The sequence below is a fragment of the Microcebus murinus genome, chromosome 5, assembly GCF_040939455.1.
Source record: "Microcebus murinus isolate Inina chromosome 5, M.murinus_Inina_mat1.0, whole genome shotgun sequence".
Classification (NCBI taxonomy): Eukaryota; Metazoa; Chordata; class Mammalia; order Primates; family Cheirogaleidae; genus Microcebus; species Microcebus murinus.
Window position 1 is genome coordinate 31,609,923 of NC_134108.1, and position 16,654 is coordinate 31,626,576.

General features: G+C 38.5%; 1 protein-coding gene across 9 annotated transcripts in view; it reads right to left on the reverse strand.

Annotated features, from left to right (window-relative positions):
• Positions 1 to 16,654, reverse strand: part of L3MBTL3 (L3MBTL histone methyl-lysine binding protein 3) — a 108,098-nt gene that overhangs the window by 49,444 nt on the left and 42,000 nt on the right. For all 9 annotated transcript variants that reach the window (XM_012736588.3, XM_012736587.3, XM_012736585.3 and 6 more), the window contains 3 exons: positions 11,639 to 11,774; positions 9,656 to 9,747; positions 7,154 to 7,305 (listed from right to left, as the gene is read on the reverse strand). In XM_012736588.3, coding sequence (XP_012592042.1) covers positions 7,154 to 7,305; positions 9,656 to 9,747; positions 11,639 to 11,774 — 380 coding nt within the window. The remainder of the gene's footprint in view (positions 1 to 7,153; positions 7,306 to 9,655; positions 9,748 to 11,638; positions 11,775 to 16,654) is intronic.

The window sequence follows — 16,654 nt, forward strand, 5'->3', positions numbered from 1 at the left end:
AGGAAAGGTGGTTGGAGTTTCTGGGGAATAAAGAAGTCTTCTGAGCAGTGAAAAACAAAGAACTTGTTAAGAAATGTTCTAAGTCAATGAAATTAACACACAGTCACAACATTCCAAACCAACCTTTCTGAGAGCATAGTCTCAGTACCACATGGGGAGTCCGTGTAACCACTACTAAATGTTGACTTTTCTCAGAACTTACTTCAGCAGAAAATATCTTTTAACTTAATTAAAGGCTTCTTCCTTTATTCACTTATCTCAGAGCCTCCCTACCTCCAAACTATTAATATTTTTCTTAACCTATATATCAGAGTTAGGTGTGTACATGTCATTATTTTAGGAATATGAAAAGAAAACAAGTACTGCTAGGTCAATGCCAAGTTTATATGGCAATCACTAAATTTCTTAGAATAGGTATTTTCATAAAGGATATTTTAATAAACGATTTGTTAAGATGGCTTCTGTTATAAATTATTTAAACAAGGCTATGGAGCTCTATTTCCAGCTATCCCAATCTTTTCCTAAGGGATCATTTTGGTTATAGATTATTACTAATGATGCGCTGCCTTTACTTTAGAGAATGATGTTAATTCATATGTAGCTTCATTAAAAATAGAAAAATAACAAATATATGACATTTAAAAAATTTTTTCTCTTCCCAATCTAACTATAAAGTAGTTTTTATAATTATCTGTCAGACTCCTGGTGGTTATTTTAAAGTAAGAACATTAAACATTACCCTTGATTTTATTTGATTTCTCTATAAACTGCTATTAGGAAAATACTGTGGCATATTATGGCTACTTATCCCTGAACTACCAGAATCTTTTTTTTTTTTTTTTTGAGACAGAGTCTCGCTTTCTTGCCTAGGCTAGAGTGAGTGCCATGGCATCAGCCTAGCTCACAGCAACCTCAAACTCCTGGGCTCAAGCAATCCTCCTGCCTCAGCCTCCCGAGTAGCTGGGACTACAGGCACGAGCCACCATGCCCGGCTGATTTTTATATTATATATATATTAGTTGGCCAATTAGTTTCTTTCTATTTTTTTATGGTAGAGACGGGGTCTCGCTCAGGCTGGTTTTGAACTCCTGACCTTGAGCAATCCGCCCGCCTCGGCCTCCCAGAGTGCTAGGATTACAGGCGTGAGCCACCGCGCCCGGCCTGCTACCAGAATCTTACATAAGGTTTTCTAATATTGAAATAATGATCAAAGTTATCATTTAAAATAAACAAGTAAGCCATTTAGCTTTTCAATAGAGAAGATTAAAATATCCCTATTTTTTCTCTTTTACTTATATCTTTCCTTTTTTTTCTTTTTAAAGCACCTGTAACAAAGAATATTTTACTTATACTCTTACTAAGCAAACAACACTTCATTCAAAAGTTGGAAGGCTGTGAAATTTCTGCTACTATTGAAAAACAAGTCATCTCTTAGTCCCATCTAGTGTTCAAAAGCAGAAATGTAACCAAAAAGAAATACAATGAGGAACAACAGTGAAAAGTTTGGCAAACTGTTGATTGTTGTACCTCTCCCTTTCTTCTACGTTTTTATGTATGTCATGAAAGAAGTCTACTTCAAAAAGTTTTGTTAAAGTTCATTTCACATATAAGTGCAAATTATTCATAAAGACTGCTAAAATCCAATCAGACCTAGACAGTATTTTGAAACGGTCAGAAATCAAAGAAATAATTTGTGGGGGAAAAAAACATGTTTAAGATATAAGGATAAAGGTAGCAGATGGGAAGATCCTCACTTTATGGAAATCAAAGAGGTTAAGTGATTTCGCCAAGCCCTTGGGTAGAAAAGAAAGAGATTCTGGTTTTAGCAAGCACGACCAAAAGCTAAACAAAACTAATGCACACATGCTGGGCTCCACGATTCAGGCAGAGTCAAACGGGAACATTTCAAGATGATTACTTAAGGAAAACATCAAAGTCTCTTCATTTCAAGCAATAATGGTTTAGATTCTTTGAAGAAATACAGGACACTTGGCTTCTCCCTCCCTAAACCCTGAGCATCACTCTGCCCATTTATCAGGCAGGACCCGATTCTCCCACTCTCCCTCACATGCAAACTCTCCAGGGCCTACGTTACTCCATGCTTTACTACGAAACCCCAGCTTTATTGGGCTGAGTCATCTAGTTCTCTTTTCCATCCTTAATTCATATCCAATCCCATTTCCCACAGTAGCTATTTTAAATATTATTTTGTTTCAAACTTAAAACCTTTCGCTCACCCAGTTGGCACAGATATAGGGAATGCTATCTCATCACCCTCTTGTCAAATTTTCCTTTCACTTCTTCCTTTTCTCCAGGCTGAGAGGAGAAAGATTATTTCTTCCCAAGACTAGCCCCTCCTGGGAGAGCTGGGGTCACCCATAATCCATAGTCTTGGAAATCTCCACTCTCTCCCTCCACAGTGGACTCCTAGCTTCTGCCTAAAAGCCAAGCTCAAGATGCTCAACATGCAGGATTTCCTCCTTAGAAATGGTTTCTATCTCAAGCAATCATCCTCTTTTGCCTTCAGCACCTAACTTCTCTGCTTGGTACCCCTTATCATCGTTCAACCTTTTGCAAATTGGTTTCTGCTCCTAAAACACTTATTTTAATCCTCACAACACCTGATGAGATAGGTATTATTATTAATCCCTTTTGCAAAGGGGGCAACTAAAGCTTAGAAGAGTTAAGTAATTTACTGAATAAACTGGCTGCCACTCCCCAAACACATCCTACCCGTCAGCCAAAACACAAGCTAGAGCTTTCCTTGACCAGGAATATTCCACCCCAGTATCTACATACCAATTCCTTCGTGGTCCACCTCAAATCCCTTGCCCTCCAACAAGCCTTCCCCAAGAATCCTCCAGTGAGTTTGAGTCAGTCCTTTCCTCCATATACACCACAGACAGCAAGTGGTTGGTTCTAATAATTAAGCACTAGCCACCAACTACCCTGCAGCCAACAGAGTGGTGGTTTTTGTGTTTCTCTAGGTCCCATTCACCTCGGGAATCCTCCCACCACCAGTAGCCAGTGTGCTTCCCAAAGTTAACCAAACAGTGACAAGCCTTTTAACTTTGACACTACTCTAAAAGATTGACAGTGTGTTACAAACTTTTCAACATTATTTTAGGGAGACATAAAATAACCATTACTTTCAATGTATAAATGCAAAAGAGTTTTATCTCTAAATAAAAGTTTACAGTGCACTTAGAGGCAGTCAGTAAAAGGCCTCAGCACCACATTTGCTCTAATTCACTAACTTAATGCTTCTCTTTTTCATAGGTCTGTTTGTGCCAATTTTTGCCCTGACTCACCAGGACACCATACTAAAATGGAATCGGTGTCTCATGCCTGTAGTCCCAGCTACTCGGGAGGCTGAGGTGGGAGGACTGCTTGAGCCTAGGAGTTTGAGGCTTCAGTGAGCTAAGATGATGCCACTGCACTCCAGCCTGGGTGACAGAATTACACCAGCCCCTTTCACTTAAAAAAAAAACCCAAATGGCTGAAGCTGCAACCTCATTTAGTTAGGCTTTCTTCTACTTAAGAATGGGCACGGTGCTAGGATTACTCCCATACTTTGGGATCTTTACAAAAAATAGAAAAATTAGCAAGGCCCAGTGGCGTGCACCTGTAGTCCCAGCTACTCAAGAGGCTGAGGCAGGAGGATCCCTTAAGCCCAGGAGTTTGAGGTTGCAGTGATCTGTGATGACACCACTGCACTCTAGCCCAAGCAACAGAGTGAGACTTTGTCTCTCAAAAAAAAAAAAAAAAAACCAAACAAAAAAAAACCCAAATGGGCTAACTCCTGATGTCATCCCTTCCTGGATCCCAAAAGACAAGGGTACATGAAAATAACATTTTTTCAAAAAAAGATTCCTTCCCTGTGCCTGGGGGTAAAGAGGAGATGACTGTTCTCATTGTATGTTCTGCGCAGAGCCCAACCCTCAGGCAGTGAGAACATGATCACAGAAAGAGGTCGCAGTGCCAAGGACGGTGGCACCCTCCCAGTGCTCACTCACCTTTCTGGGCCTTTCCCGTCCTTGCTAGGCCAAATATTCTGTGATATTTAGGATTATTCCTAAATCTAATGACTGTTAAGGAGATACAATTAAACAGCTACCAACTATCAGTAACAAAGCACAGAAGAAACCCAGAGAAAAAGCAATTTTTATTCTAATGCATACTATTTTCCTTACATAGAACACCACCCTCTCAACCTGACACACATTTTTATCATCTTCTCTTTGGAAGGAAGAAATATTTTATTGCATCTAAACATGGAGTACCACAAATCTATATAGACCTTTTCAAATTCTCACTAATGTAAAAGAGATAGGATCACTATCAAATTTGAAGGAAAAAAAAAATCTAATTTCCAAACTATTTTAAATTGGGAAAGGCAATCCAATCTGTAACCCCAATTACATACCTAAGTAATTTATGCAGATAAAAACCATTCCAAAATTCAAAGATCAAAGAACATAATATTTAGTAAAACTGGAGAAATTCCAGGGCACTTAAGCAATTTTCTATGCGCCTTAATTGCATGTTGAGGAAGAGAACGCACTGTTTTTTCTGACAATTAACAAAATATGATTTCATGTCAATAGTTAGGAGTATAAGTAATCCTCAAAGTACATTCTATCCCAGAAATAATTAGTTTGTCTCATAAAAGTACAAAACCAGACTTAAAAGAGGTCAATTTTTGCCTTTGCTTTTTCTATTTTTTAGAACCTAGGATCTTTTTAGAACCCAGGATCCTTCCTGTTTGTTCCTAAGGTATTTGTCATCAAAGTAAAATGAATGTTACAAATTCTTCTAGACCTCCTCACTATTTCTTTCCCAGAAGAATGTTTTTAAATGCAACATATCTTATGTCAAATAAGCAACTTATACCTTCAAAACATTATAATACTTATGAGACCACAAAAATAAACTAACATTTACCGATTTTGTTTAAATCAGACATAAGCTTTGGAAAAAAACTATTCTCCCCAAATGAATCACAACTTTAAAAACAAAACGCTCTCATTTCAACAAATTCTAATCATGGCATTAATATCATTTATTAAGGAAACGAGTGGAGCCCAGTGATCGCAGCAGTGGTGCTGTCACTGTAGTCCATCAAACTCTGGAGAGAGACGGTTCTCCGGTTTGACCCGGCACAGATTTAGAGTATTTTCAAACTTCAAGTTTTCTCATCTGTTCATCCACTCAAAATAATTTTAAATGAATAAAAAAAAAACCAATTTGCAGGAAATATGAAGAACAGAAGAACATAGCTAATAATATGACAAGGATTCAACCAGCAAATCCAGACTGTGGGAGACTCAACGAGACAAACAACCTGGTGTCTTCAATAAAAGCTACAGTATCTCAGCTACTGGGAGGCTGAGGCAAGAGGATCGCTTGAGCCCAGGAATTGGAGGTTGCAGTGAGCGAGCGTCATGCCACTGAACTCCAGCTGGGACGACAAAGTGAGACCTTGTCTCTGAAATAAATAAATAAACAAAAATAAAAGCTACAATAAAAGAGGAGGAAAAGATAGGGAAGAATAGGAATCTATAAACTGAAAGAGACTCAGCAAAGCAATCACAAAGTGTGCACCTTATTCGGACCTAAAACCAACAAACTAAAAAAAAAAAAAACTAAAACAGCTGGGAGAAATGTTTAAGTACCTTGGTAACATTATGGTTCTATTTTCAAAAATGCAAAAGAATCCCTCCCTTTAGAAGATATAGAATAAAATATCCACAGATGAAATGCTACGATACTTAGAATCCTAGAGTTGAGATTTTAGGGGTAGAAATACAGAGTAAACAAGACTGGATGTAAATTGATAATTGTGCTGAGTAATGGCTGTAGGGGGGGCCACTCTAATACCCTACTTTTGAAAATGTTAGAAACTGTCTATATTTCAATAAAAATTTTTATCACAAACTTAACATGAAGATATCTTATGAAGAAAAATTATGCTTTGCAGAAAAAATCTTAGGGAAACAAACAAAATATTGAAAAGTACACTTGTCCCTTGGTATTTGTAGAGGTCTGGCTCCAGGAACTATCAAGTCCCTTATAAAAATGGCCTCGTAATTGCATATAACCTATGCATATCCTTCCTTGTACTTTAACTCATCTCTAGATTACTTATAATACCTAATACAATGTAAATGCTATGTAAATGTTGTTACACTATATTTTTATTTGTATTATTTTTTATTGTTTTACTGTTTAGGGGTTTTCCCCCCTCTAAATGTTTTTGAATCCGTGGATGCAGAACCCACAAGTACAGACGGCTGACTTTACTTGACCTTGGTAATGTAATCATGGAACTACCTATCTACCTTTTTAAAACAATGCAAGTAAAACTGGTAAATATTAAAGAATCCAATTTGAGAAGTAATGGAAGCTATTGATGAGTCTACTGCATATTTAAATATATGGATAGTAAAAAGGAAGGTCAAGAAATAAGCTTTCCTAAAATTTAGCCATATTTATATAAATTAATATTCACTTATACTATAACATCAGCCATATTTATAAAACTATCTGTTATTTCTCTAAAATGTTCTCAATTCAAGTGTTCTCAATTCAGAAATACCTTTCACCAGGAAACTGAACTGTAGCAATCAATGAATATAAATGAGGTAGGAAAAATCCTTATTAAAACTGTTAATTAAAATATAATGGCTTTATAATTATTTCATAATTAAATAATTTTATAGTATGTTGCTCTCACTGCTTTATGCACTATTTCTAAAAACTGCAAGGATTAAAAACAATATTCCCCAGTATATTTGTACTCAGCTATTACAAATGGTTAAATTAGCTACTGAGCATGAAAATACAGAAGGAAGATGAAAATACCTGCCAGCATATGTTGGGCATGTGGAGTGTGCAGACTGCACTTCCATGATAGGAAGTCAGCTAAAATACAAATCATAAAGTAGAATTAAAGGAGGTTATTTAAAATACACGCCATATGCCAGATGGAACAGGTAAAAAGTTAAAAATCTTGAAATAGGAAAAAGTAGGGCAGAGCACTGTTATTTTTTGTTATAAGCTTTGCACTATTACTGTTTTTAAAACAACATACCTGGTTTACTTGGATAAACACTAAATTTTAATAAGCACACACCAATGGAAAATGTCTCACCAATAGTCATAGCTCTCATCCCAGTTGTCAAAATGTACCAGGAAACGATTGTCCACCATATCTGTTACCGTAGCAACACAGATGAATGCAGGATTCTTTTTGTCTACAGCCTCAAGCTTCATACCAACTCGAAAGCCTGATGGGATCACTGTCTACGGAAACATACAGATTTAATTAGAGATAAGCACACACTTAACAACAGCAAGACCTGCACACTCTGCATCTCCTGCTCAAAGGCCCAGCATCCATCACTGTAGTCACGTAATTTAAAAATCATGTGCTAGTTTCACAGCAGGGTTGCTTTCCAACAAGCAGCAATAAAAAAAATACCCTATCGCTACACCCAATTAACCATCTGGGCCTCAAAACTACAATATTCACAACCTCACGGTTTTAAATAATTAATTTTAACATGTATTTTGGTACCTTTGTTAGAAACCTATACTAGCTAGGCAAGTTTTATTCACCCTATAGTTCACATTTTGTCCTTTTTCTTGATTACAGACTTAACAATGAAAATTATTTCACACAAAATATGCACTTAATCAAGTTAAAAATGTGCATGAGTCAGTACAAATTCACTCCCACTTCTGAAAAGATCTCTCCAAAGAGTACTCTACTGAAAGTAGGTCATCTTCATATATGAAAGGCTACAAATTATTACAACTTTAACACCGCAGATACTTTTTAGATACAACAGGATCAAAAGAATTGTTAATGTATACAGACATTCAAAATAGTTGGTAATTTAAGGAAATTCACAGATTATCAGCCATCTGGGACATGGAATGAAATCAATAAAAGTTCAGTTAACAGTCAGTGCTTGAGGTACAGTAAAATGTAAACATCTCTTACAATCTTTTCTGAGGAAAAATATCCTAATCTCAGAGCAGTATACTTGGATATCAGTCACAACACACTATAAGTCATTTCTTCCCTTCTAAAAAACTCTGCTGTTCAGACTGAAGTTATATGGATTCTATTCTAACCACTTTAAGCAAAATAGATGTTATCTCTTGTTTTACAGTAATTAAACAGCTAGCATTGCAAAAATGTAGACAATTGTATATCTGAAAATGTTAGAACAAGTCCTGTCTGCACTGAGGGAGCAGGCACTAATGCTACACAGAAATCTTTACTATACAATTGAATCCTGCAATTATTTATCAGAGTTCCAACTATAAACATTTGAGCATTCAGAGGTAGAGGAATCCAGAATTGGAAAAATTAATTGCCTCCTAGATACCAAACACATAGGCCAGGAGTAAGTTACATACAAGCAATGCACAGAACTTAAGAAGATGGTTCAAAGCAGTTAATCAAACCACTGACTGAAGCCATTATCAGAGAACCAGACAGGAATTAGGAAACTTGGAATAGAGACAGCAGGCTGCTGAGTTTTGCACCTAAACTGACCTTCCTCCCTGGGGTAAGTTTTGACGGAGAATATCTACCAACAATGCAATATTTACATCTCAGCAATTAAGCTACCCTCTCGATTAAGGTATTTTAAAATAATAACCTGGTTCATTATCTATATTAGTTACACACACATAGACACACACACACTCCTTCAGTTCTCTAATTCAACCTGGTTTATCTTCAATTTAATCAGAGAACATTTCAGCCATTAGACCAATGCTCTCAAATCAACATGTTCATTTTGTTTCCCAAAAGGAGGGTTTTTGGAGATCCTCTTCAGAGGAAGCTGGACTGCAGCAGGCACAGTTTTTCCACTCCACTCCTCGAGGCCTTGGTGTTCCCTGGGCTCAGGGGGTGGGGCAGGAAGGGACACTAAATCTGCTCAATTCTAGGGCTCAGAATCGGGATGCATACTGTCCACAGACACAGGCCACGCATGTCCTCCAACCTAGCCCTTATCTGTTGTAAAGATGATACTTTGGTTTCCCACTTGCTTGCTCTCTGTTCTAAGTAGATCAGAACTTGGGAAAAGAAGAGTATGATATATCAGGTCCTCTCAGAGATGCCAACAGAGGAACATGAAATGGAAAGTGGGAATACAGCTCAAGAAGTGGAATATACACACACATCTAGAGTTGGCTTCTGCTTCACTGCAAATATAGCCGTATGCTGGAGTGAATGTCGGTCTCCAGCGACCTCCTGCATGTGAACTGGAACAGGGCTACCTCCTTCTGACACGCGAATCCCATCTGAACAGCACTCCTCAATAAGTGATCATAGTAATAAAATATCTCAATTTAATTTTTATGCATCTCAATTGTAAATTACACCTGGATTTTGTACTGTATTGTCTTCTGTCACTCAATAAAAAAGACAACCAGACAACTATAATATGGCTATAAAACAGACATTTATTCATGAAGATATTAAGCTAATTTTAAAGTTTAATTAAGATAAGAGTACTCTATTTACCAAGGCAATAAAATTTATTACAGTACCTTGTTACCACTTGTAATTGATCCTATGAGACACTCAAAAATCAGTTCCTTTGAAAGGGTAAGGATTTTTAGATGTACTTACTATATTCTGATTTTCAAATAATGACTTAGGAGCAGCTTGAGCTTTGCATGTCTTAAGATACGTCTGCCAATTGAATTCTTCTTCTTTATATCCTAGAGTAAGCACATGTGGACAGACTTAGGAAAATAGCAAACTCTTTTACACTTAAGTTTTCCAGTCTCACTTTTATCTATAACTCCAACATACTCAAATCCAGCAATCAAATGATTTTTTTTTTTTTTTTGAGACAGAGTCTCACTTTGTTGCCCAGGCTAGAGTGAGTGCCGTGGCATCAGCCTAGCTCACAGCAACCTCAATCTCCTGGGCTCAAGTGATCCTCCTGCCTCAGCCCCCCAAGTAGCTGGGACTACAGGCATGTGCCACCATGCCCGGCTAATTTTTTGTATATATATTTTTAGTTGGTCAATTAATTTCTTTCTATTTTTAATAGAGACGTGGTCTCGCTCAGAGTGGTTTTGAACTCCTGACCTCGAGCAATCCGCCCGCCTTGGCCTCCCAGAGTGCTAGGATTGCAAGCGTGAGCCACCATGGGTGGCCTGCAATCAAATGATTTTTAAGTAAAAAAAATTAATTCATAATTTTTAACTATGAATTGTTAGACACAGCTGTGTCTATTTTCAACAAATATTATTTTTTTCAATTCCGAATAAATGGTTAGTAGATAAAAGAAAAGGCATGAGGAAGCAAATCCATATTCTACCCAGGCATACTTTTTATTACCTGGCCATTTCTATCAGTATTTGGGTAGAATTCCTCAGCAGTACTGAATAATGAATTGGAGCAGTCAAGTTCTCTATTCTTCCCTCACCTATTCCATTTTAGAAGACTAACTTATAGAACAGCTGGAGGTTGGAAAAAAATAGTAAGTCAGGTAAAATCTTTTTGACTATCAGCACAAGAATGATGAATCAAGGTTTATGAAGTAAGGATGCTGGCAAATTACAATAAGGGAGATGTCCTTGCCTTATTTTCACAATTTTATGAAAGTCAACAGTTGCTTAAAAAAGGACATTGAGCATTCTATTTTACCTGCTACCGTGCTCCCTTTTACTTGCATTAACATCGAAGGTAGCAAGAAAAGAAGAGCTTTCACCACATGTAAGAGGCCAATTCATAAAAAGGCTTACAAGTTTTTTCACCTTCACCTTTTTCACCTTTTCTAAGCCTTTTTGTTTAATCCTCAGCTATCTGAAAATATGATTCTGCCATTGATTTTTCACTTACAACCAAGGATTGTTAGCTAGTCCCTTAGAAAACAACAGCCCTGAGACAGGCCAAAAGTATCACACTAGTAACCTGAACTTTTGACATCAAGTAAATAATAATAAATGTAATGTCAGTCTCAGTAAAATAAGTTTAAGAAATATAATAGTGGAAAAAGGAGGAAACAAGATATTATTAAACACATTAGAGAGGGACTGAAAAATGGTATCTGTTATTATTAGATCATTACGTAAACAGGAAACAGGAAAAAAATCATTGTAATAAAGAACTCAATTATAAGAAAGTAACTGCTATGAGTTCAACCCCCACCTAACAATTTTCAGAGGTATAGTCTCTAATCTCCTAAAATATTAAGATCTAAAAGTGCATGCATAATTTTTCAGGATTTTCTAGATACTAAAATAGCAGTAAATAAACTTAGCTGTGTAAACTAGTTATAACTAATTTTTCAAATCAGTTTTTTCAAGAATGTACATATAATGATAGAAATATGTACAGTAAGGTGATTGTAGTCAAAGTTAAGTATCATGCAAAATGGTATTTTATATGCAAATAAGAACATGGACATAGTTTAGTCTCAAGTTGAATTCTACTTTTACTTCTTTACTTTGATAAACATTTTTTATCATAAATTATAAGCTTGAGTTTAGGGGGGCCATCTGAATTATCATAAAGTCTGAAATTCTGAAAAATTCCAAATCAGCATATAAGAAAGTGAGCTTTTACTGAATTTAAAATATGAACAAAAAGTGACAATACCTTTTGGAGGATGGAGTTTATGACCAGTTTTCTCACACCACCCAACTGGGTGAATATCTAGAGCATCTGCATTCACCCAGAAGTCATAACAATCAGAATATCCATCAAAGTGAAGCTTTATCCGGTACCCACAAACCTGAAATAGGTGAAGCAGGTTGGGTAATTAAGAAAAAAAAATTTTTAAAAATGCACCAAATATTCATATACACATACAAAAACAAATATGAACATCAAGTATGATATAGCTTATGTTAATCAAACCACTCACATTAACAGCAACAAAAACTAAATAAATAACAAAAAATCTAAAGGCAAAGGTTATTATATTAGAAAGAGCTGAGCTGTGGTGTTCTGGCAATACCACTAGTTTCAACAGGAACACATGGATACCGGGTGAAGAATTATTTTTCCACGAATACAAGTCTTTTCTCCATTCCCTATATTGTACCAGCATATGCCACCAAGGCAAGCTGGCAGGAAGTAAAGAGACCAGCACTCCACACCCAGCTCCAGCAAGTCCCAGGGTCGATGCTCTGCCTCACACTGAGTGGTGCAGACAGACAGAAGACAAGAGATTGTCTTCTCCACCAGTAGCTGGGTTGGAAGAAAGAAAGATAAGCCTCCCCCAGTTCATACATAAGACAAGACGGACTCTGTGGGATGCTAGGAAGAACTCACTCTGTGTAACACATGCCCTACATCTGCCTACAGAACCCCATTAGGGATGTTCTAAGTTAAAAGGTCACATGGGATTATGGGACCTGAGCTGGGTGGTGGTCTGTTCTTCCCACTAGCGCAAGCAGATGTGTTCAATTAGAAACACACACCACACCCACTCCAGGAGCACCTGCCCTGCAGAAGCCTGAACAAGAAGCTTAAGACCAGAGTGCAGGGCCAGGGCAATTAATCCCTAAATAATGAGGTGGCTATACAGTTACTGTCATGGAAAGTTCTCTAAAACATACTGTTAAAATCCAAGTCGCAAAGCAAATCACACAGGATGAGTTAATTTATGAGAAAATTATTTATGTGGGAGTCCACGTGTGGATTTATGGTATATAATTATACATACATATATGTATTATATTTGTATACACAAATACGTAAGTAAATGCATTTATACACATACACATACAAATATATATATGCTTACATGTACACATATATATGTAAATTCATAATAAATAAATCCTAGAAAAATATTTGCCAAACTATTAGCAATAATCTCTTCTGGGAAGTGGTAGTGAGAAGGAAGGGGCAAAAAGGGAATGATGGGTGAGGTGTGGTGGCTCACGCCTATAATCCTAGCACTCTGGGAGACCGAGGCGGGAAGATCGCTAGAGGTCAGGAGTTCAAGACCAGCCTGAGCAAGAGCGAGACCTCGTCTCCACTAAATATAGAAAGAAATTAATTGGCCAACTAAAAATGTATAGAAAAAATTAGCCGGGCATGGTGGCGCATGCCTGTAGTCCCAGGTACTTAGGAGGCTGAGGCAGAGGGATTCCTTGAGTCCAGGAGTTTGGTTGCTGTGAGCGAGGCTGACGCCACAGCACTCTAGCCCGGACAACAGGGCGAGACTCCGTCTCAAAAAAAAAAGGGGGGAATGATGGACGTTTTATATACTATATATTAACATTTTTTCAATTAGAATGCATTTATATATTACATATATAAAATGTACAACTAAGCTGAGCCTAGAATCCCAGGAATATAATCTCTCAAGAAGGGTAGTTGGTTGCCCTCATCCCCGCACCCACCCCTTGCCAAGGAGGAACTCGGGGGCTGCTACTCTACTCTGCCTCCCACTTGGCTGCCTCTAGTTGCTGCCTAAGAGCTAAGCCCCTTTATGGTCAGGCTCTAGTCCCCTCGTGGGCATAGTTGTTCTCCCCATAGTCTCTTTCCTCATCTCATGCCCTTTGGCGTGCTATGCTTTGGTAAAAAAATCTCTGATGTCCTCAACTTCCCTGCCAGGGACGAACCTAGTGCATCCCTCTCCAGTCTTCCCTCAGGGCTGCTCATCCTCCTACCTCTCCAGCTTGGAGACACTCAGGCAGGGCTACTTCCTCCTGCCACACCGAGGCTCCTGGGCCTGACTCCTTTAGGCTATGCCATGTGGCCACACCACCTCTCCCGTCACCATCCATGCCCTAACCTCCCCAACAGCCCCTCTCACTCATCAAACGCTCAGCCTGGCTCCCTCTCTGACTCTCCACCTGAGTACTTCCATCATCACATGATGACTTACACAGTACTCTGGCCCTTTTGCTGCCTCTGTTTCCTTTCCACTTCAAACCCTCACTCCCATGGACCTAGGCCCCACCACAAACTGCTCTGCTGTTAACTATTAAATGAAAAGAACCAACAATATCAACACCTACTCCCATTCTTCTAGTTTGCCAACCCAGTTATTCCCAAAACACTTCTTACTCAACCTCAACAAAAGATCTCACGTTGATCCTTCTACTTCCTCCCTAGCCCCCTCACCCCAAGCCTCCCTTTCCTACTAATCACTTAAAACATTTTCTTGTCAATGTTCAAAAATTTTTGCCCTGATATCCTTCACCAAACATTTGCCTGGTGGAATTCCACCACCCAAGTATCCACTAGACTATACTTATGTTCACTCTAGTGAATGGTGGTGAGGGAAAAAACACAACATGTCAATCTCCATTATTCATATTCTATACTTGCAAATTCATTTGTGACCCCAAAGTAATACACTTGGTGTTCACGGACACGTGCATGCACAGAGTGACAAAAATTTTGAGTTGCCCGATATGTATGAACCCAGCTGGGGTAGAACACAGCATTGCTTTTCCTTGTTGTTTCAGCTCTTACACTGTGAACAAGTGTCCTCTGTGCAGTCTATTTTAGTGCCACATGTTCTACATCTGTGCTTTTTGTTGGTGATTTTGTTGTTTAAAACGGCTGCACACACAGTGTAGTGTTGTTGAGTGTTCCTGAGTGCCAGAGGCTGTGATGTGCCTTAGGGAGAAGGCGTGTGCTACGTAAGCTTCATCAGGCACGAGTCACAGTGCTCTAGGTTGTGAGTTCAATGCTAATGAATCAACACTATATTATATATTAAGGTATCTTTAAAAAGAAACACACATAAAACAAGGTTACAGGTTGATCAGTAGACCAAGAAGTGACCAGAGGCTCACGTGAACCTAACCCCGTGTTTCCCCTGGGAGGCAGTGGTTCCGTATGTGCTGATCTGTGGAACCTCACTGATGTGAATAACGAGAATGGGCCAACGAGAATGGACAGTTCCAGAATGCTGGGCTCTCCTGCTGTACCGCAGTTCTCCTACATGGCCCACCCAGCTCCCTCCCCGATTCTTCACAGCAGCCTTTTCAAACTGTCTCCCTCAGCTTCCAATCCCACTGCCTCCCTCCTCGCCCTCAGCCAATAACTTACCTTGTATGTCAAAGAAGTTCCCTCAAATGTCTGCCTCCAAAGTAACAAGCCTGCCTGTATCTACAAACCCCAATCATTCTTCCCTCCTTCTTGTTATAATACGAGACTCAGATCTCTCCTGGCTAAGGCTCAGGCCTCCTCATAGACTCTGGGTCCCATCTTCTCCCACCCACTTTCTCTGAACCTTCTCATACTCCACTCCCTAGACTGTCTCTCAGGCTTAGACAAACAAATTATCATATACTCCTGGTGAGTTTAAACAACCAATAAACTTTTTTGGAGCTAAAGTAGCAACATGCATTGAAAATTTAAATATTCATACTCTTCACCTGGCAATTCTAAAGATGGATCCCACAGACCTACTTACATAAGCAAAAGCAAACAGATGGAATAGGATGGCCCCTGGAGCACTTTTTTGTATTAATAAGAAAATGAACACCACTCAGTTGTTCATCAATATAAGAACAGTTAAATTAATTATAGCCAATTCTACAAAATAGAATACTATCCCACTTTAAAAAGAATGTGCGTACACAATGTAATATACAAATCACAAAAGCAAGTTGCAAACTATTATGTATATGATACTATCTACATTTAAAAAAGAGAAAAATCCACATGTATCTATTTTTATAGGCATCGAAAACATCTGGAAGGAACACAGTAAGCCGTCGAGGGTCATGCTGTCTGGGATGTGGAAGGAGGGATGAGGGATGGAACACAGGACTTCTATTTTTTATAATATATACTCATACTAGTTGAAGTTTTCATAATCAGCAAACATAACTTTTATAATAAATAACTAGACAAAGTAAAATAAACCTCCTTCAAAAAGCAAGCAGTGAAAGACAAACACCCATAGAAATTCCTTTTGTCTCTGACAGCTAAACTTCTCCAAAGCAGTTCACACTTACTGAATCTGCTTCCTCACTATGCTTTCATAAAGCTCAACTCTTTCCCCAAATGCTCTAGTTAAACTGACCTGGCCCAGGACACACTAACCTCTCTCACAGCATCCGATACTGCCACTCCACCCCTCCAATCCTCCTGGCTTCCTTCTGCCTGTCTCTTCCTGTTCCTTTCCAGCATTCTTCTCTGGCTCTTTCTCTTGTGCCCACCCCTAATGTGCTGGTATTCTTCAGGGCTAGCAATTCACACCTTGTCCTCTCCCTGGCCAATCTCTTCCACTTCAAAGGACTAATCCAACTATTCACCAAGAAATTCTGATCTCCTCTTTTCAACTCAAAAGGGCCAAACGGAGTCCAGGCACGAGAATACATACAATGTCCGATCAAGTTTGAGAGTGACGGGATTCTCACACTCTAAATAAAATCTGCAAAAATGTTGCATACCAATTTTCTGATATGACTAGATGAACCCAGCCATTTCCTTTCCCTACATATTACATTTTTTACAAACTGCAAGTTACTTTAGCTCTGTCTTGGTTTTCTCATCTGAAAAATGGGAGGAATGGACTCCATCTCAAAAGTTGTTTTGAGAACTAATATGAGCCATCAGATGGAAAGCACTTCCATTGGCATCTGGCACGCTCTCTGTACCACTGTGCTATCATTTCCTGTGATTGTCATCATCCAG